This window comes from Calonectris borealis, chromosome 5, assembly GCF_964195595.1.
Source record: "Calonectris borealis chromosome 5, bCalBor7.hap1.2, whole genome shotgun sequence".
Lineage (NCBI taxonomy): Eukaryota > Metazoa > Chordata > Aves > Procellariiformes > Procellariidae > Calonectris > Calonectris borealis.
In genome coordinates, this window is record NC_134316.1 from 5,318,430 (window position 1) to 5,340,200 (window position 21,771).

The window sequence follows — 21,771 nt, forward strand, 5'->3', positions numbered from 1 at the left end:
TGTGCCAAATAAGCTTAAAAACCTGTGTAATGTGAATAGCCAAAAGACTAATAGCTTCAGACCCAGTTGTGTGGATGAAGGAGGTTGTCCTTCAAACTGCTTAGTTTGTCAAAAATGCATAAAGTGGTGGGTATCGGCTAGCTCAGCTCACGGATCCAAACAGGTTCAGGAACTTCTGCGCAAGCTCTTCCATTGGCAACAGTTGTGGTCATGGGCTGCAGAGAGTGAGTGAGTAAGCAGTAATCCCTTCAGCTGTATGCAAAATGTGTAGGTGTCTGTATCAAGGCTCTTTAACTGGCAACCTCCAGCTCACGTGCTGCCTGCAAGGGAAAACAAGGGATGTCTCACCAGCAGTCAAAACCATTAAACTTGGGGCAAAGTCTTCTGGAAGTTCACAGAGCTGTAGCTTGAATGCGGTGTGGTGTCATACAGGGGAGTCTTGCAGGCTCCTCATGCTGCATGTGTTGTGCTGCAGTGTAAAAGAGGTTAAGAAATGAAATATTGGAGGGGGGTGGTTTTGGTTTTTTACCTACTTCTCAGTAAACTTGTAAAATTGTGGATGGTGAGGTTGTTTGACTCTGAAACATGTTAAATATTGCTATTAAAACTCTCAGAAACATATATGTAAATTTATGAGTTCTTAAATGTAAGCAATAGTCTTGAACTCATTTATCATCTTTATTATGGGCAGCCTAATAGTACTGAGTACTAAATACTCTTAACTATCACAAAACTGAGATTCGAAGCTCTACTAGGAGAAGAGTTAACGCAGCAAAGATTTTCCAACTTGTTAAACCCGGGTTTAAACAACTGATTTAAGAAATCAAGTAGTTTAAGACACCAAATTAAAAACATGATTTAAATCAGTTAATACTGGGAAACATGATTAATTTTTATGTAAAGAACTTGTATCCAGGCATGCTGGGGGGAAAAAAAAGGTACTTGAAGTGCTTTTTGCTGTATGTAATTTCATAAGCCTTCTGTATTCTCCACATAAATGTAGGCTGCTTTACCCTCAGAAGCACTTGATATTCTATAGCCGTAATTAAAACTGTGCCTTATTTACTGTGGGCCTGCTAAGTGCATTGTGTCATTGTTTAATATTGTTTCTCAGCATTTGTTTCAGTCGATATAAAACCCCAAATCCCACACATCACTGGGTACTAATCTGTAGTTTTCATAGAAATAGTAACGTATCCCATAATTTTGCTACTGCAACTCTAGTCTTGTGCTATACCTTTTAAAAAAAAATCTTTTTCACCACATGTTCAGATAACTTGGGCCTTATTACTAAAGGTATACATGGAATAAATGTGTTAATACAGGACAGAGTTCTGCCTTGCTTATTTCTGGGAGAGCCCGTATGTGTTTGTGGGAGTGCATGGCTTTTGATGAGCCGTTCTCTTATCTAACATTACATATGAATATAAAGCAATTCGCCTGTAAAGCTTGCTTTAAATTTTAATAAACTGCAGAAGAGATAAGTGGTAACTTCTGGATATGAGTGCATCTAGCACAGCCTGCTAAAACCAAATTCCAGTATTATAAATTTTAAAACAAATCTTTGTGGCTTGAATTTTTAAGCTGGCATGATAGATTTAAATTTTAGGGACATAAATTTTCCTTCCTTCTCTCTGTCTGAATCAATCTTACTGAAAAATGACAGAAGATTTGAATTTGAGAACACAATGAAAATAACAGGAACTGAGACCAATAGAGGCGACTAATCCTCTAATTACTTTCTCTGAACACTGGGAATTGTGCTGCAGAATATCCTTCAGTACAATCTAGAGTAAGCTAAATTTATTCCATTCCAAATCTATAGGGGGAGGGATTTTGCTGCCAACTCAGAATAGTAATGGGCTGTGGTGGTCTTTATCTGATAGAAGTGAAACAGATGTGGCTGCTCTGCCAAATGTCTGTCTACAGGCTTGAATTTTCCTGGGTGTTAATTGCCCTGTGCTCACCCTTTCACACCCTGGGGTTTGAAATTTAACTCAATGATCAGGTAGGTAGAGACTCTGCTCTGGGGGACGAGGACTGAGGATGTGGCGCGTTTGCAGCAGTGACTGTTTGTGTTGGACTGACCTATAAAAGTTCTGTTTGGCTCCACTCTGATATCAGAGCTATTTAGTGGCAGACATGACCCATATTTCAGCTTAAGTGCCCTCAGACAGTTCTTCTGTACTCGCTTTACTTTGCAGTGTACTGTTGATATTGAAATTTTCCCCAGTCTGGTATTCCACACTGAAGTTGGTAAATAGACAAAGATGCTGAAGTTAAATACCTGGCTTTCAGCTGAACCTCCCTGTGCTGGTATTGAATGTATTTTGTGAACCCAGCTGTTAGCTTGGACTGTAAAATCTTTGGAGTGACAGCCAGGGGCAAAACATTCTGACAAATGAATCCTGAATGTGGTTGTTAACACTTTGTTACAGTTCAGGTGGGTGACTGAGAATGGGATACATACTTGTTGCTTTCTCACTGCCCTTCTCAACATGGAAGATGGAGAGGCAGTACTAGTTACTGCATCCTCCCAGAGCCAGGCCATCTCCATGAAGAGATGCATGAAGAGATGGTCTGTCTTTTTTTCCCTGGATAATTTAAAAAAAAAAAAAAAAGCCTGGGAATCAGGGCCAGACTTGTCTTCAGTTCTGTGCAGATTCAGAGACAGCACTGGAGGGAGCTTACAGTCAGTTATGTTTTGAAATGAGCTTGGCAACTGCACTTATAGTGGAAAAAGCTACTTGCTTCCCACTTGTTAGCAAGTTGATTTTTCAACTCCTGTGCAGCAGCATAAATCAGGATTGCATTTTGACTGCTCTTTAGTGTGTTATGTTGGTGACTTAAATCACTTAAGTAGCTCAGTTAAACAGAGCTCAAACAAAGAGTGTGTGTGTATTTTTAAATATACTAAGTTGTGTATAAGGAATGTGAGTAAGTTCTGAACTTTACCCAGGAAGATGGTTGCTCATATGTATAAATGGTAACTGAAAAGATTAGAAATACTTTTGTTTACTGTAAACTCATAGGACTTTAAAAAAAAAACAGAAGTGATCATTTTCCACATGTGAGATGCTGCTATTAACTGGCATGCTATTTCTTCTACTTGAGTATTAGCATACCGAGAGCCTGCTGGTCAGACCTATCACCTTCATCCATATAGGAGACGGATCGTAGAAATGTACCCTTCTGTGCCTTCCTCCCCCATAATGTCTTACAGCAAGGATGCTCTGTTTGAAAGGTGGGCTTAACTTGCTTTTCCTGAGAGCTACTGTTAGTAATGTTTGTCCAACTTGGGTCAAGTACCAGTTGAACTATTCTGCAGGAATTTTTTTTGTTGGTAGTCTCCATGAAGGAAAATGCTACAAAGTCCAGTTTGTTGCGATGACTTGTTGCAATTTCTGTAGGAATCTCAGACCAATAGAAAAGAGTCTGATTGCTTTTGGGTTTGTTCTATCAAAGAGTGCTTTCTGTCAGGACAATACTCTAGCTATACTGTGAAGTCTAGAAAGCAGCTTCTGTTCCTTGTTGGGTTTTATAAAATGTAACTGCTTTCTATAAGCAGTAAATGGCTTTTTGGCAAGAGGAAGTTCACTTTTTTCCCCCCTCTTGAGAGATTTTTGTGCAGCTGCTTAACAGGTCTATTAAGGTAACTGTCTGGAGAGTCTTTGGCTGTCTTAATGTAAAATTGATTTGTGTCAGATTGAATTTATGGTTTCTGGAAGCTACAGAATGATATGCAGCTTCTCATCTTATTATGTGCTCTCCTTTGGCAGGCAGGCTTAGATTGGTGCTCATGGGTGCTTTGATTCACAGAAGCATTCACTGCTGATGCGCTGAGTGTACAAATCTTTCAGTCTATGTATTGATAGAAGCCCTTGAGGGGACTTTATCGCTGTATTTTTTTGTCTGGTTTTTAGTTAAGGATTCTAATTTGTGGCTATTTTGTGTGCTTGGCATATCCAAACACATAAGTATAGCCAGGCATCTGCTGCTTTTGTTCCCGATGTATATAAATGAATTGTAGACTGTTGGCACCAGAATGTTCAGCTACAAACACTGTTGCATCCTTCTCTAATTACTGATATTTTTGTGGGTGTATCAAGAGTTTTGGGGGATGTGCTCCAGCTGCAGTGGCAAAATCATGTTTATGCCTTCATGTTTAAATTTATAGGCTTGTAGTCTTCCAGAAGAAATCCTATCCTTAGTGAACTAATACCAGGAGTTTTGGGGTCAGACGTTTTGCTTTCAGAAGGTCACACATCAGGGAAGATCTTACTGGTCTTCAGTATGTGATCTTAGTACAGTGAACATCATATTCAACACAGCTCTTGGTATAATAGGCTTTTTTCCAGTCAACAACTTAGTCTCTTTCTCCCTAAAGTGGCTGTAGCTGAACTGTCTCTTTTGCAAAAAAGTCTTTTTTAGTAGATTGCTGGTCTCTTCAGCTTCTCTTGCTTTTAAACAAGAAGGTTTCTTAGGCTTCTTCACTGTGGAGATGAGGAGAACTAGCTCCAGTATATGTAGGTAGTAAGCCATAATACTACCAAAGTCCTAGCCGCATGACCAGGATCAGTAGCTGTCAGCAGAGCTCAGCTGCTTATCTCTTTCTTTCTTCTCTGTTCGTTGCAGATAGAGGACCTCGAATGCTCAGTATATTTATTGTAAGAGGTCTTGTTCAAAAGCAGTATCCTGGCAGGAATATGTTCAACATTTTGGTCCTACTTTTCTGGGCTGTTTTGCTTCCTTTTCACAAATGGCTGTAAAATACTCTGCAAAAACACTTTGCAAATTCATGCCCATACGCGTTTTTCTTTTAGATAGTGATATGACTGCATGGTGGGTTGAAGCTGAAACAGGAACAGATGTGTCTTCCAAAAAGTATCTTAGTCGTTCAGTTGTAATCTGTGTCGACAGGTACATGGAAATCTAACCTGTAATACAGTGGGTGGATCTCTATATACTCTGTAGTGATCAGTTGAGATAATGAAAAGAGAGTACCTGGTGGAGTAAATGAGAAGTTGTAGTACAACTTTTTTTTTTTTTTAATAAAGTATGAATAAATTATTTTTGGCTACCAATTTATGAACTGCAAAATTTAGAGGAATATGCATGTACTGACAGTCTGAAACAATTGTTCAAAAACCAGTTAAGGTCACGTATCAAATAGATGAAACTCAGTACAGGACAGTGATAAAAATATACATCTCCTGGGTTTCCAAAGCAGGTGAAATGTGTCCTCAACACAGGACTACAGCAGGCAACTCCGGAGCAGTGGCAACAGAAGGCGTAGCAGCAATGTGCAGACAGTAATTTGCCCAAAGGAGCATTCTGGAGTTTGGGTAAATGATTTATGCTGTGGGTAGTTGATGTATCTGACACTGCCGCAGCTTTCTGTTATGCCTCTGAGCTGTCTCTAGCTCTAGTCTGCTTGGGGGAGGAAATTTAGCAAGCTGACTAAAGGAGGAAAACTACAGACTTGATTTCAAAGATGGATGAAAGATCACTTGCAATATAATGTTACTGAACATGGATGGAAGAAAATAGAAGGGGAAAATAAAGGTTTTAAGGGTTAGAAAAACTAAATGGTGAGATTGGGGGGAAAATGATTCAGAGGTTAGGTAGGTAAAGTGTTGATTCACAACCACCAAAAGTATGTGATTTACAAAACAATTCCTGAACTACAGTATCATATAGCTGTGCCTGTTAGTATAAATTGGCACCTATTTTAAGCTGCTTTTAATACATTGAATTATTAAGTGGAAAAACTTGGGTTGCTTTACTAGAGCTGGTCAGGAGTCCTAGGTATGAGGTAGGACGTGGGTCTAGTAAGTGGCTGCAACAGTGATGGTTTTGGCCACCCAACTTTCATCTGTACAATTTAGTCAGCACCCACTATGCATTTTGAAGATGCGTTTTCAATACTCGTTTTTGTCTGAGGAATAGCCTACTCTACATTATTCTGTGGAATAGCAGCATGCAGTCTGTCAACTCCTATCTAGCTTAACAGTAGCTTATCTAGAAATACTTTGATTGTTGCCTCCTTACTTGTTGCAGTACCCAAAATAGAGAATTACGGGAATGGCAGATTTTGATGCCTCTTCTGGAAAAAGGGTGGTGTGCACTGTCTTGGCTGGTTGTCTGAAATTGCACACCAACACAAATTCAACAAATGGAGAAAAATCGTTTAACGTCTGCCTATTGAGTTGATAAATGGTAAATTGCTTGAGTGGGTAGCACACAACCTCACATGTGCACTTGTAGCAGATGGCTTTGATGTATGCAAAAGACAAATGTGTTGTCCTTTCTGCTCCCTCCCCTCAAATCTCCAAGCTCAGCATGAAAGGGTACATAAGAACAAACTTGTGAATGCTTTGAAAGCCGTAAAACCTTGAAATGTAAACAAACTGGAGTATTTGCTGAAATTGTTTCTGCAGGCACTGAGCCCATGTACCATGAGTTTTAGGGGGGTGATTTGCAGTCAGCGGATTGAAGAGAGGTGGCCTGCAGGTTACATGCATCAACTCGCTTATTATGACTGGGATTGCAGACAGTGGCACACAATACATAGTTTTAAACTGTTTCTTTAAATGACAAGTATCTGTTGTCCAGTTACTTGTTACATGTGCACTTTTAACTTTTCCCCAATCTGTTTGTTAGTGCTTGGATCATTTAACAAATAAACAAAACTATCTGAAACCAATAAGGAATTTGTAACGTTTTTACAGTTAAATGGTGTTTTTCAGAAGGCAAACATTGCTCTATTCCATTTACCACATACTGAAGAAAAAGAAATAATTTGCCTGTAGGTAGTTGCAACATCAGTATATGTATTAAAATTTTTTGTCAGAAACGGTCGCTAAGTGCTGTGTACAAAATGTAATTAATTTCTTTATGGGGGCTTATTCTTTTACTTTACCTGCATTTGCTGACTCTTGGTCTTTTTTTGACCATTTCCTAACACTGATTTAGTTATCAAGAGAATATTGACAGCTGAAATAGAGACAGACAAGGTCTTAGCATTGGTATTCAAAAAATGTGTGCATAGATGTTGTTGCAGTTCTAATGTAGACACTTGTTTATAAGGAAAGGAAGGAAGAACATTGAAGGATGGGCTTGTATGGAGCTGTGCAGGAAGCAGATGCAGACTTGTTCAACAGCTGGGCCTGTGATTCTGGTTGGTACAGTCGTTTCAGCCCCTCCTGTAGGCATGTAAAGCCTGCAAGGTTTCCATGATAATGTCTCTTATTTCTTTGCAAAAGGCTAGAGGAAAATTGTATATAGTAGCTGTATCAGTAGCCAGAGGTCAGTGTAAATATTCAGTGTTAATGAAATGGAGTGTTACAGAAGCAGTAATTCTGGTCAATTACTGCTGGGTTTAAGTTGAGACAGAGTAAAACTGCAAACAGTCTTTAGTTAATGTTATATGAATTGACATTGGTTATAATCTGCTGGGAAACTTCCTAAGTGGACACACTTTTCTGATGACGGGCAAAATGTCAGTGTGTCATGATCATGAGCTTTTGTTGTGTTTTCTTACGGTAACCTAATGTCTGCTGGCTCTGGCAGTCAGTCTGTCCAAAAATCCAATAGAAACGTGATGTGTTCTTCACTTTAAAAGGATTCCTTCCTTGCTAGCTAAAGCTTCCTTTTTTCTCTTAAGTTGCAAGATCTTTTGTCTGACGTCCTTGAGTGTTGCTTGTGTTCTCTTTTCATAAAGAAATTGAAGGCCGGCAGCCAAGTAAGAAAGCATTTAACTCATGAAGGCACTGCTGTCATTAATTTTAAACACGTCACTGTGGTGTCGGTCAGCTTGACTACCAACAAAGAAAACTAAAGTGTTCCCATAAATCATTTTATTGTCCTAATCCAACCTAATTAACTAAACTAAAACTCTTATTCTAATGGAGCAGCCCTTCCTGTGACACATCTGCCTCTTTTTCTTAATGGATTTTAGCCTTCACTTCTTCTGTAGTGCAGAAGAGTTGGTAACCATAATAATGTTAAGTCCCTCTCATGATCTTTGGGGAGCTAGTTAGGCACAAGTGAACTGTGAAGTTTAAATTTCCAAATGCAGAGCTTTTTTTTTTCTTTTCTTGGAAACATTGCAGACCAGAAGAAAGCGGCAAAATCTCCATTTCTAGAAGTGGATTAGACCTGCTCCCTGCAAGCCTGTAAGCAGCAGCCTAAATGCTGTGAGAATTTTGGGATCTGCTTCTCTAGTTCATTGAAACACTCTTACATGGAAGGTTTGACCTAATAGTGTTAAGTTAATGTAGTCATGCTGTGAGCTCGTGACATGTTCTTGAACTCTTGGGCTGAAGATGTCTAAGGGAAATGAGCAACTTTATCAGTGTCAGTGTGCGGGAGAGAGCTGTGGCATACCAGAAGATGCTCCTAGATAGGGAACGTCTGGCTGAGGGTAGATGTATAGTCTGTGTAGTAGATAAATATAGAATCTCTTACTAAAACAATTAGTATAATTTTTGGGGAAGGAAAAAAACCGACGTGTACTTTGCAAGCCTTTTTTCAGGTTTGATCCTTAAGTCAGGATGTTTGCTGTACTCTCTTGTTGGTCAAAACAGTGGTATGCTTATTACAGAAGACAAGTTTTAAGAATATATACTAGTTCATCACTATGTGCAAAACAGGAGCTTTCAGAGCTCTCAAATAATAGCCCATGAAAAAGGAGTGCAAGAAAAATGTCGGTTTTCTTGTTGCAGTTGGAGAAATCTAACTATAGCAGTGTTGACCTCTTGAAAAAGAGTTCCATCTTAGGTCAGATTATTTTACAGGCTTTTTGTATGCTCTTGCAGAAGGGGAGTAGTTTGCTGCTGTTTTGCCTCCTTGTGGCTTGTCGGTCGATGAAGGCATTTCTGTGTTTGACACTAATCTGTCATTGTGCAATAGGAAATGGTTGAAGTTTTTCAGATGTACTGACCTTTCTGCTGGTTTCCAGGACAGTAGCCACCTATGCTATCAGTGGTTAAGAGAGGTGGCACTCACTGCAGTGGTGTCGCTCAGTGCAGTGCACGCTGCTGGGTAACGCTGTCTGTTTGCAAATCTGATGGTGTGCATCGCTGCCAGTCGGTTCGGCCTACGTCCAGTCTGCTCAAGATTTTTTTTGTGTTCCCTCCTTTTTCTGTATCTTTGCTAAAAAAGCAGAGTACTAAGAAATACCGTTTTTTAAATGAAACCTTTGTGTATTCTTATTCCCCTTACCTGCAAGGTGTTTTTATATGTGGGGTAAGGGAATTCTACTTTCTCAGTTCTTGAAATGATGGTAAAACTGATAGCAGCTACCTTTCCAGGGAAATGAATGGAGAACAAAGAATTCAGGTGGGCTGGGATGTTCCAGGGGCTGGCTGAGTTGCAACATGGCTGCTGGGAAAGCAGTCTCTATTTGATCTTAGTTCTTCTGAGACCTGACAGATTTGTAAGCCGTAGTCTTTAGCTGGCGCTTTGATTGTGAGTGCAGAGTGCTGGAATGAGGTTTTGTTCTCAAAACGGAGAAAAAGGAGCAAGAATTAAAAGTGTGTGTAAGGAGGCAGGGGAAAAAACAAGGCCTAGTGTAATTCCAACCAGCGAGAAGGATATAACTGAAAACTTGAGGAGCTACTAGCACAGCTTTTTTAAAAAAAAAAAAAAGAAAGAAAGAAATTGCTTAGGCCGTGTTAGCATGGGGGTGAGATAGTGGGACTTCTCAGATGCAGCTCTTTTCAGTCTCTGATAACATATGGCAGTTTTGATGACCCTAAATCACTGGAATGCAAATCTCAAGGCAGTGGGAGTGCCACGCAGTGGGGGTAGCTGCGGCGTTTACTTAGAGCGATGGGGAGGAGAGGAGCCTTCCTGTTAAGGTAAGCTGGCTCAACATAAAGTGAGGCTTGGAGCTGCTGTACATTGTCTTCCAACTTGAAAGCCCTACGGAGATGGATGGATTACTCTGCAAACACGAGCTCTGTCTTGGAAAGATGCTGGGGAGATCTGTCCCTTCATGCCAAGTGGAATATGGCACCTCAGGTTTCCCTTGTTGCTTTCATTTGGCATTTGGACTTTTTAAAATCCCTCAGCCCCAATGTGGACATAGAGTCACTAGCAGTGGAATTGTTCTGGAAAAATCTCTTGCTGCTGTTATTTGTTCCCTCTATTCCTCCACAGGGTTTTTGTCAGTTAGTCTCCACTTTGCTATCTGTTTCCCGCAAAGGGAATTACTTGAATTCAGCAGCTTGAGGCACTTAACCGTATAAAACAAACTGTTGTGTAGGCAGCTGAATTAATCTAGCCTGTATCTCCCCACCAGCATTCCTACTGGACAAGAGGTGGCATATGCTATGGCCAGTCTGGAGCCACATGTTCCCGATTTGTTTGGCAGGCTCATGCTATATCTGTTAGCGAGATTTTTTTTTTTCAGCATTTGCTTCTGTTGGGAACTAATTTAGTGTTTGTTTTTTTTTAATTCCTGTGCTCAATTGCTGATTTTCATTAAAAAGATAGGAGAAAACTGCTCTCAAATTAAGCTGATGTTGGCCCACACACTCAAACGTTTGGTGGACTCTGAGTACAAGCTTTGAAAATATCCACTATTACTCTGGTGGATCTTGGCAGCCTTGGGGTGGAGGTGAAGAGGTAGAGGTAAGGTTTAGTGCCCAGTTTTTGTTCTTTTGTGTTTTAGTTCCTGCCTGGAAGGTGGACGTGGTGGTGTCCAGCCTGAAACTCTGAAGTCATCTGCTAGAACTTGTGATGCTGCCGTACGTCTTGTGAGAGTCAGGGTTTTTCTCACAAACTTCAGTTACCACAGCAGTGCAATTATGTGACAGCATCAAGGTTTTTTGGCAGGGAAATCCTACTGGCAGGAAAAAAGTCTGGAAATCCGAATGCTAACAGCAGTAAAAAAGGCAACCTCACTATTTTGGTTGCTACAAACCAATTTTAAGGGGGTTGGGATAATCAATCTCCAGACTTTTTGTGGACTTGTAGTAGTGTGGTTCTGTAGTTCCTCAGGCTGTTAAAATCCTTCATGATTTTGCCTGTGGCTGCATTCCACTTACAATACTGTTTTATTAAGATACTTACCTTTCACTTGTCATAGTCATTGTGAACAGTTCATAGTTCTTCTGTTTGATGTAGTTCCTGAAATACTGTTACTTTGGTTTTTTACTTGGAAGTGCCCAATTGCTTTGAGACCAGCAATTAAAATGCCTGTATAATGTCTTTGCATTGGAGCAACTGTTGGTGCTGAGCAGACTGTGAAAGCACACAAGTTGAAACATCTCTCATAACGTTCTTAGCTTTTTCGAAAAATGATTACACAATTCCAGGAAATGAAATGCAGCATTTCACACTGAAAATAACTGGGTTTAAATAGTGGAAAACAAAGAGGAGGGGAAATAAGGTGAGGAAGAAAAGTTGGGAGGGAAAAGGAACACACACAGAAAAGAAAAGGATTACGTCCTACCCCAATATTTCAGAGGATATACTGACCCTGGTCAACCTAATGGGAATTATTAACATATCTAAGCCCTAAGTTCTGTAGGCGTAGGACATGACCTTACTAAGTAATTCTGGAAGTTCTTACATTTCCTGCCTTGGTTTTTGCATCAGACCTTAAAACTTTCAGCTTTGGGTCTCACCAAAGTTTCCATTTGATCTAGTATCTTGTCTGACAAGAGCATAAGCTTAGGGCACACATCTGTGCCCGGGAATTTTACCCAGTTGCTGGTGGTCAGTGCTGCACAGACCGGCTGGAGCTGAAGCCAGGACCATCATGTTAACTGTTGCCGAGCTTGTCTTGCATTGTATCTGCAGCTGTGGGTGAAAGCTATTACTTTCTGATGTTTGAAATGATGATATCTGATAATATGAATATAAATTGATTATTGTCATATGATGCTTAAAATGCAAGGTGTAAGAGTCTCCTATTCATCACTTTATTTTATTTACGTGCTAGAAACATCTGAGACCTGCTGAAGATCCTTTTGTTAGCTGTCAAACACGCATAGAAGAAAAGCTCTTGATACATGCTTCAGACCTACAGTTCAGTGTCCTAGCAGGTCACAAAGCGGTAGTGACTTCATTTGAATTGCATCTTGAGATGCTGTTTGTTCTTGTAACGTACTGTGCGCCAGCATAATAGTTATTACAAAACACTCTTAATTTAAACTGGGAAGTTTAGAATCTGCGTACTGCTGATTACCAAATACTTTTACCTCACTTTTCAGCTGTCGTTACAACTGTTGGAACAAAATCAGGGAAACTAGACTTTGTGGCTTGAAGCTTTGTTAAAAGCTTCATTCAGAAAAAAAGTACTGGAAGGGACTGGGAAAGGTCATCTTGCCCAGTCCTTTGCCTCCAGGTATTATCACCTAAGCCTTTAGCAGGTGTTGGAGCTGCTAAGAGCTGTCAGCAAGAAGCATGTTGTAAAAGTAGTCTCTAATCTGTTGCTGTAAATGCACACGGTTTACAAAAAAGAATTCTTCCGTTATGTTTTTTCAATAATTCTGTGTCAAATACTTTTGCTAAGAAGGCTTTTAGTATGCACGTAGGTGTTTTTAGTACCTCCAACATTCAGTAAGACTTCTAATTATTTGTTTAACAATTGATCTGTAGCTTTGGGATCATTTAGACTTTTGAGAGGTGACAGACAGATGAGTAGAATATATTTAGTTGCTTAGTTTAATCATCCCTACCTGAATTTTGTGGGTGAATAGCAGCATGAAGGAATAGAGCTAGTGAGGGAACCTCTTCTAGAAAGTTACCCCCTTAGCAGAAAACTGGAGAAAGCTTTAATTAACCTATTAATTCAATACTTAAGTGTCTGTAAAGTGTTTTCTGAGCAATAACAGTCATTACCTTTCATAATTGTGTGCAGTTATATGGACCTTATATTTACGTATATTTCCCTGTTAGCCAATAGATTTAGTTTCTCGGCTTGTTTCCCTCCGTCCTGAAGCTTTTACTACTGCATTTACATTGTACAGCTAGTGCAATTACACTTTGACAGCGCTTAATCATTTGAAATGAGTTTTAGTCTTTAAGCTTGAGAAATGATCATCAGTGCCACAAAAAATGTGTATGTTGAATCTCGGAGGTTTTGAAAGGATTGCTGGCCTCTGCCCCTTCTTATGGCTCTCTGCTACGGCAACTATGCTCTGTGTTTATCAAGGAAGACTGTTTCTCACTGTTCCTTTCTGACTTGGAACTACTCCTGTGTTGGGGTGATATCTCTGTTCTGTTCTGTGAAGTAGTTGCTGGACTAGTAAAACCTCTTGAAAAACCTGGAAAGTCTTAACAAGTAAAGAATTCAGTCCTAGTCAGGTGCAGCAGAATAACAGGAGTTGTCCTCTTCTAGTCTTGTTTTAAATACTGAGATGCTTTTTAGTCTTTGATATATCCATATCTATAAAGAATCAGTTTCCTTTGGCAGGTAGTAAGAAGTACCCTTTAATGAGGAAAAACAGGGTGAAAGTACTCGCTCTTCGTCACAATTGAGATAAAACTGCTAGGCTTTATTTGATATAACTAGAAATCTGCTCAGCTGTAATGATATCCCTACCTCTGAAATCCTGGCACTTTTAACTGGAAACCAATTGTATTGCTTATTTACTTTAAAAAACAAATAAACCAAAGAACCCTAAACCCCAGGTCTTTGCTGGGGTAAAAGTTCCTATGAGGGTTAGGAACTTAGTATAATTTCAGAGAGAAAACCATGTTTTGGAGTTTTCTTAAACTATGAAAATGGTAGGTATGGGATACTTTTGAACTAGAAACAAACAAGTGCAGCTTGGGGTTTTCCATTAAAAGCAAAACAAAAAATCCTATTGTATGTGTTTACTCAGCTTGTAATAAAACATTACGATACACTGCTTTTCCTGGTCATAGTAAAGGTGTTTATATAGTGAAATAAATTTGATAATAATGTTTATCTGGAAGCTGTGTATAATAGACATGTTTTTTAATTCAACAGGCGATCAGCTGTAAAGGTCAGCACAGTATCTCTTACACATTATCCAGAAGCCAGACTGTTGTAGTGGAGTATACTCATGATAAAGATACAGACATGTTTCAGGTAAGACTCTCTGCAATATATGCATTGTTTTTTAAAAGCAACGTATGGAACCACAGTTCTGCATTATATTCTTCTGGGTATTCTCTGTGATCTGTGGAATTTTCATGGTTGAACCCAGTTGCATTAATATGGGAGCATTTGAAATTTTGCAGTCTTCTCAAACCAGTGCCAGCATCTGTTAATATCCATATTGCCTTACTGCTTTCACTGCTTTTCTGCAAGGACAGCGTAGCAACTGTACAAATAGTGTAGAAAGAAATGTGTGCTCTGTTTGGATTAATGAATAAGCACACGAATACACCCCCCCACCCTCCAGTTAATCAAGTAGCTGGAGTAAAAAGGAAGTGGATAGGAGTAGGACATGGGATGGGGAAGGAGGAAGGTAAAAGCAAAGGTAGGGAGGGGTATATAGGAGCTGTGCACGAAAGGAGACAAACTGGTGCTAGAATGATAAAGAAAACTGTTCCTAAAGGGTGTGCAAATACATCAAATGGTGTAGGGGACTGTGCTGAGTTTCTCTAAGCTGCCTTCTATCCAGCATGTTTTCACTCTCCCATGTATACATTTGTGTTTTTCTGCATCATCTAACATTCTGGTAACCTGAGTTATTTTCTTGTGCAATGCTTATTTTTATATATAATAAGAGAGCAGAAATTCTGTACAAACTTAAACCTCAAGCTCAGAGGAAAACAAACACGCACAACCTTTTCCAGTCTAGACTAATTGGGTCTGTCTTGTCAGTGACCTCTGTAATTAGAGCATCTTATCATGAATTGTTATCCCTCCTCATTCAGTCTTTCATATTTAGAAGGGTCAGCAGTTGAATGTTGTTGACAGAAGAGGAAATGGCTCTGTCAAGAAGAAAATGTTTTTGCTTCATGTGGCTTCTGTTTTTCGCTCTATATAAAATTTTTCCTAGTGTGACTTTGGAACGATTAGGTCCAAATAGGGATTGATTAAAAAAAAAAAAAACAGTCTTGTTCATGTGGTAATGCGTGAATAGGTAGTTAGAAAAGGATCACACAGCTGGAGTGAACTGAAATAGCTTTTCCTGTGTAAACTAGTAAAAGGAAAATGTAACCCATCCTTTTGGGTTCCTGTGTGATACTTGTTTATGTCTGCAAGATGCTTTTGTGCCTTGAGTAGCTCTGGTGAAACTTCTTCTGTATGTAAATTTTGAAAAACCGTTTTTGAAAGCTGGAATTTTTCCACTTCTGTACACTAAAAAAATGAATAAAGAAGAGTTGCAGAACAGCTGCTTTTCTGGTCGTATTGTATAGAACAGCACTTTCTTGATTGCATAATGTCCTAGTGGTAGTTACAGCTTTTACTTGCACGGGATATTGATAAAGAATTAGGTTGAGGTGCTTAGCTGTCACTAATGAAACCTAGCAGCCCGAGATGAGGAGATACAGCATAGGCAAAGCAGTGCTCTATAGACCGCAGTTCGTGACACTTGTCTAAGGCAGTAGGTTAAGGCAGCTAATTAAGGATGCTTTGGATCTAAAGCAGGGTTTTGGCTCAGTGAGGAATGGGTTGCTTAAGCATAGCATAGCCCAGTAACAACATATCTTCCCCTGCTCCCCTTCAGGATCCATTGATGCTCAGTAGAGGAGGAATTTGCACAGGGCAGTACACTGAGACAGCTTGGACTGCGCTGCCTGACCCAGAGACCTACTGCAATTCCACGGCTGGCACTGGAGTGCACATCTCTTACTGCCACTTTACAAGCACAGATCATGCTTTCTCCTTCCAGCAGCTCTCAGGTGCCTGGTGAAATGTCACAAAAGCCCTAATTTTGGCCTGTGTACCAATCCACCTGTGAGAGGCTGCCTATGGTTCAGGCAATTATCTGCCATACCTTTGTAGTTACGTGACTGGTTTGGCTTGTACAGGTCAAACTATCCCATCTTAATAACAATAAAACTTTTTGAGCTGAATCTTGTGTTGGTAGAGTGTCTCAGTCCTTCTGGTGCCCCCTCAGATGGCTAACGTGTCAGGGTTAAGGCTTCCGTATTGTTAAAATTCCTCTTTTCAGTGCAGTCTGTTTCTTCTGTCTTGAGCTGTGTAGACTGTCATGCTGTGACTTGATCTCAGTGTCACCTCAAGCACTGTGTCCTGGTTCATGTTTCCACTCTCTGTAGCTGTCTTCTGAGAATCGCACTGCAAGCATTGGCCTAGAGGGCCTGATAGCTGCGAGAATGGGAAAAGGAATAGTCTAGTAGACTGTGACAATATTTTGCTGCTCAAGTGATGCCAGACAGCAGTTCAAGAGGTTTCCATTATTTAGATAAGCCATTAGGTTTTAATTATTCTCAGTAATCTGATTGTAGGCAGTCAGAGAAGAGTTACTTGAGGGCTGTTTTGTGCTGCCCTGTGGTACGTGATGGCAAATTCCACGTTGTCCTTATTGATCCCCAGAGTAAAACCTTACTGTTGATCAAGCATTACTTGAATAGGCAGTCCTTGGAGTTTGCTGTTTTCTTTTCAGATGTGTTTTCCTGGCTTTTGTAGGACCCTGGCAAGGATGTGGAAGCTGAAAAGGGAAGGGTAGTGCCTGGTCTTCAGGATTATCTTGAGGCTTGAGGCCCCTCCTTGGCTGCTGATAACATGTATTATCTTGGGAAAATCACTTAGCTTTTTTTTAATCTCAATCTTCCCCTCTGTAAAATGGGATAGTAGCGCTGCATGACTTCACTAAGGTAACCATAGTAAGGAATGTGAGAAGCTTAGGCGGTTGTTAGTAACACCTTAGTTAGTCAGTGGGACCTGAAATAGGGAAAAGGGATTGGAGAGGTCTTTGTTTTCTTGGTCAGGATACCATTTATAACCTGTGAGGACTGAATCCATTTGGTTAGAGCTGATTTCCTGTGAAAATGAGGGAGATTCACAGTTTGCAAAAAAGCTGCCACCTTTTTCCTTTTTCCACTCTGAGAGTCTGTTCTCAGTCCTTCCCTCTGAAGGAGAATGTGAGAAATGTTGTGTTGGTGAGTTGCATTCTGCAGTTTTTCCAGAAACAAACTGGAAAATTTTGAAGATTGCAAATCCAGAATAGCTTCTTGTTTTATGCTTTCCAAGCTTGTAACCAAGTAGAAGCATTTATCAGAAGTGAGGCACTTACGGAAAATGTGGGGAGACTATACAAGGGGCAGTAAAGAAATTCAGAAGGCATTGAAGGAGCCTTCTTCCTGACATTTTCGTGACATTTTCCATAATAAAATGAAAATGACCATATTTTCATGCATATAACTTCGCAGTTAGTAAGTGGTTTAAATCACCATGCACGTACTCTACCCGCCCCCGCAATGCAGACACACATCATTTGTTAACCATGCAGGTTATATGCATATTCAATGAATCCATGATGAAGTTTTCATATAGGAGTAGTCCTATGCCCTGTTCTTCTAGCTCTTTTCTAGGTAACATGAAGAGTTATTGACAAGTAAGCGTACTCTTTTAAGAGTGTTTGAAAATATTACTTAAAGTGCTAACCAGAAATGTTCTTGTTTCTTGAAAGCTGGAAACAATGCAGAAATGGGTGCTCTTGTCTTCTCTGCTTACTTGTATCCTGCTCAGTTACTTGACAAACATCTCCTGCTGGATCACTTTAACAAAATGGCTTCACAACCTCCTGCTGCAGGGATTTGAAACTTGAAGGTGTTCAGCCACTTTGAAATATTGTCCTGGACATCTCATCTGATTCTGTTCTTATGTCCTGTACTTGGTTTTGGGAATAGGCGCTTTCTCTCTGTCCCACCCCCCCCAGCAGTACTTGTAGTTCTGCTGTGTTGTGTGTGCGTTTTCTTTTTTTTTTTTTCTGTTAATGTAATTCTGTAGTGAAATTTGTGTACAAGTGCTACTATATAGCTTTGTCTTAGTGACATACAGATCAGATTTCATAGAATCGTAGAATCATAGAATGGTTTGGATTGGAAGGGACCTTAAAGATCATCTAGTTCCAACCCCCCTGCCATGGGCAGGGACACCTTCCACTAGACCAGGTTGCTCAAAGCCCTGTCCAAGCTGGCCTTGAACACTTCCAGGGGGCATCCACAACTTCTCTGGGCAACCTGTTCCAGTGCCTCACCACCCTCATAGTGAAGAATTTCTTCCTTATATCTAATCTAAATTTACCCTCTTTCAGTTTAAAGCCATTACCCCTTGTCCTATCACTACATGCCTTTGTAAAAAGTCCCTCTCCTGCTTTCTTGTGGGCCCCCTTCAGGTACTGGAAGGCTGCTATAGGCTCTCTCCAGAGCCTTCTCTTCTCCAGGCTGAACAACCCCAACTCTCTCAGCCTGTCTCCCAGCCCTCTGATCATCTTCCAACAGGTCCATGTCCTTCTTATGTTGGGGGCCCCAGAGCTGAACGCAGTACTCCAGGTGGGGTCTCACAAGAGCGGAGTAGAGGAGGAGAATCACCTCCCTCGACCTGCTGGTCATGCTTCTTTTGATGCAGCCCAGGATATGGTTGGCTTTCTGGGCTGCAAGCGCACATTGCTGGGTCATGTTGAGCTTCTCATCAACCAACACCCCAAGTCCTCCTCAGGGCTGTTCTCAAGCCATTCTCCACCCAGCCTCTATTTGTGCTTGGGATTGCCCTGACCCATGTGCAGGACCTTGCACTTGGCCTTGTTGAACTTAGAATCATAGAATCATTAAGGTTGGAAAAGACCTCTAAGATCATCAAGTCCAACTGTCAACCCAACACCATCATGCCCACTAAACCATGTCCCTAAGCACCATATCTACACGTCTTTTAAATACTTCCAGGGATGGTGACTCCACCACTTCCCTGGGCAGCCTGTTCCAAGGCCTGACCACTCTTTCAGAAAAGAAATTTTTCCTAATGTCCAATCCAAACCTCCCTTAGTGCAACTTGAGGCCATTTCCTCTCGTCCTATCGCTTGTTACTTGGGAGAAGAGACCAACACCCACCTCGCTACAACCTCCTTTCAGGTAGTTGTAGAGCGTGATAAGGTCTCCCCTCAGCCTCCCCTTCTCCAGATTAAACAGTCCCAGTTCCCTCAGCTGCTCCTCATAAGACTTGTTCTCCGGACCCTTCACCAGCTTCATAGCCCTTCTCTGGACATGCAACTTCATGAGGTTCGCATAGGCCCACCTCTCAAGCCTGTCGAGGTCCCTGTGGATGGCATCCCTTCCCTCCAGCGTGTTGACTGCAACACACAGCTTGGTGTCATCAGCAAACTTGCTGAGGGTGCGCTCAATCCCACTGTCCATGCTGCTGACAAAGATGTTAAACAACGCTGGTCCCAATAACGACCCCTGCAGAACGCCACTAGTCTCCACTTGGACATTGAGCCATTGATCGCAACTCTTTGAGTGCGACCATCCAGCCAATTCCTTATCCACCAAGTGGGCTGTCCGTCAAATCCATATCTTTCCAATTTAGAGACAAGGATGTTGTGTGGCACAGTGTCAGATGCTTTGCACAAGTCCAGGTAGATGTCATTTCTTCATGTAATAACAAAAAGAATGTACTAACATGTTCCATCTGTCATCTCCCAAAGTCTATATCCTGCAGCATCTATATGCTGCTAAAACAGAGTATTTTCTTCAGAGTTTAGTAACCATTCTGTTATGATGCATGAGTTGGAGTATAACCTGTTCCTTTGTGGTTTGATTGGATGAGAATGGGTTGATTATACCTGTTCATACCACTACAAGGAACTAAAATGTGTAACCAGTACCCTAAATAACTACAAGTTTATACAAGAACCAGGTACATTCAATATGAAGAATTGATTTTTTTTTTTCCTGACGAACAGGCCTTCAGAAGATGCATGGTCCAATTTTCCCTATCATTAGAGTGAAATTCCGTTGAAGTCCAAGAATCTGCAGCTGTTAAATTATCTGCTGGCAGGTTGTCTGGTTTTGTGTTGTCTCAGGAGTGAGCATTTTTAATAGCACTTCTTTGATTGACGGTAGACACTAGCAAATTGATTGACTGCCTGGCTTTTACACAGCTTTTAACAATAACCTGTAGTGTAGACAACAGAAGCTGTCGTATGCATCAGTTGGAAGATTTATGGTTTGTTACTGGAAGTAATTTAGTAAAATAATATAGAATATGACAAAATTAACAAGAAGAGTCCCAAAATATAGCCTAGTCTTCTGGGCCATAGAAGAAAACGGAAGAAAAATGAGTAATAAAGTCTGTAAAGAGTAGCTTTGAATAATGGAACTATGTCTGTAGTGACTGTAGTCTGACTGCAACATCAGGTAAGTTAAAATTTTTGGTGGGTAAATGTTGGTAGCATCAAGTTCTTCATTTGTTCCCGAGGGGCTTTCTTTTCTGATGATCTCAAATGCAAGATTTTGAATTGATACGGAGCATGGGGAAATTGCCATGTTTTGAAGAGCACTTCTTAAAATAATTTCTAGTGTTGAACTGTAGCACAATACATGGGACTGATCCTTTAGAAAGCTTTTTCAAGAGAAAAAAAAAAAACAACAAAAAAAAACAAAAACCAAAAAAACCCAAGAGAAAACCAAATACTTAAAATATTTGACATTGTATAGACATACTTGTGACACAAATGTGATATATAAATAAAGTAATTACTTTGCCTAAAATATTACATGTAATTTCAGAGATTTTAAAAACCACATAAAAGCTTTGTATATAGATTTTAATGCTTATATCCAAACATATTCGGATTTCATGTTGTCTGATTGGTACGGTGTGAGGAAGACTGGGAGCACACACTCGCGTGTTTTGTCATCCTTTAAGGGAAAGTAAGGCAGATTTTTCTATAATTGCATCTAAACGCTGTGAGAGAGTGATCTATTTGAGAGACTGCAACAGGCACAAACTTGTTATGCACAAATTTATATTTCATGTTCATTATTGATTATCCTTTAAGAGACTTCACGTACAGATAGAGAATAGTCAAAAGTTATGAATAAGCTTCCTGCTGCTGCTTGGTGCTGAGTCTTAGCAGGAATTGCAATTGGATGGGAAATAGAAGCCTGTTAGAAATAATACTGTGAAAGGAAGAAGAATATAGCTTTAAGTTTTAGCTTCAACATGTCAAGTTGCATAAATCAGAAATGTCCCATATTAAACAGTTTCTAAACTCTGTCTAGGGTATTCTAGGAGTCACTTTACTTTCTGTGAAGAATTGAAGTGCATACTTCTGATTAGGCCTTTTTTACTATTTCTTTGGTACTTCTGCAGTAAGCTCATCACATTTTATACTTGGGTTGAGACCCATGATATGGAGAAAGTAACTGGATGTGTCACTTGAACACGAAATTGTCGAAATTCACATCTTGAGATTAACACTGCAAAGTAGAACTGAAAGCAGAAGCAAAGCACAGGAGAGATCCCAGTACTGTTGCTATCAGTTCAGTTGTGATGAGGATTAAGTATTAATAATATCACTTTCCTTGGCTCTTGAATAACGTTTTTTTACAGCTAATTTAGTTTGCAGAGATGCTTGTTAATGATGGAACCATACATGTCTTCCCATAGCAAGAAGAATGGAGAGCAAGAAGCTTGCTCTTGGAGAGCAAGAAGCTAAGCAGAGTGTAACTTCTTGGGGGACAATGAGATCATGTTTAGTGAGAAGGTTATTTTATATAAATGTAGATTACTGATATTGAAGGTAGTTTCATGTGAAGAATACTCTTAATTTTCTTCTGCTTGATCACAAGGTGTTTATAAAGTTAATACTC

At 40.2% G+C, this 21,771-nt stretch overlaps 1 protein-coding gene across 3 annotated transcripts in view; it reads left to right on the forward strand.

The window, feature by feature from the left end:
• The window catches only part of PELI2 (pellino E3 ubiquitin protein ligase family member 2), a 77,158-nt gene that overhangs the window by 48,457 nt on the left and 6,930 nt on the right, over positions 1–21,771 (forward strand). For 2 of the 3 annotated variants that reach the window (XM_075150801.1, XM_075150802.1), the window contains exon 3: positions 13,970–14,071. The exons of the other annotated variant lie outside the window; for it this stretch is intronic. In XM_075150801.1, the coding sequence (XP_075006902.1) occupies positions 13,970–14,071 (102 nt within the window). The remainder of the gene's footprint in view (positions 1–13,969; positions 14,072–21,771) is intronic. 3 annotated transcript variants of the gene reach the window in all.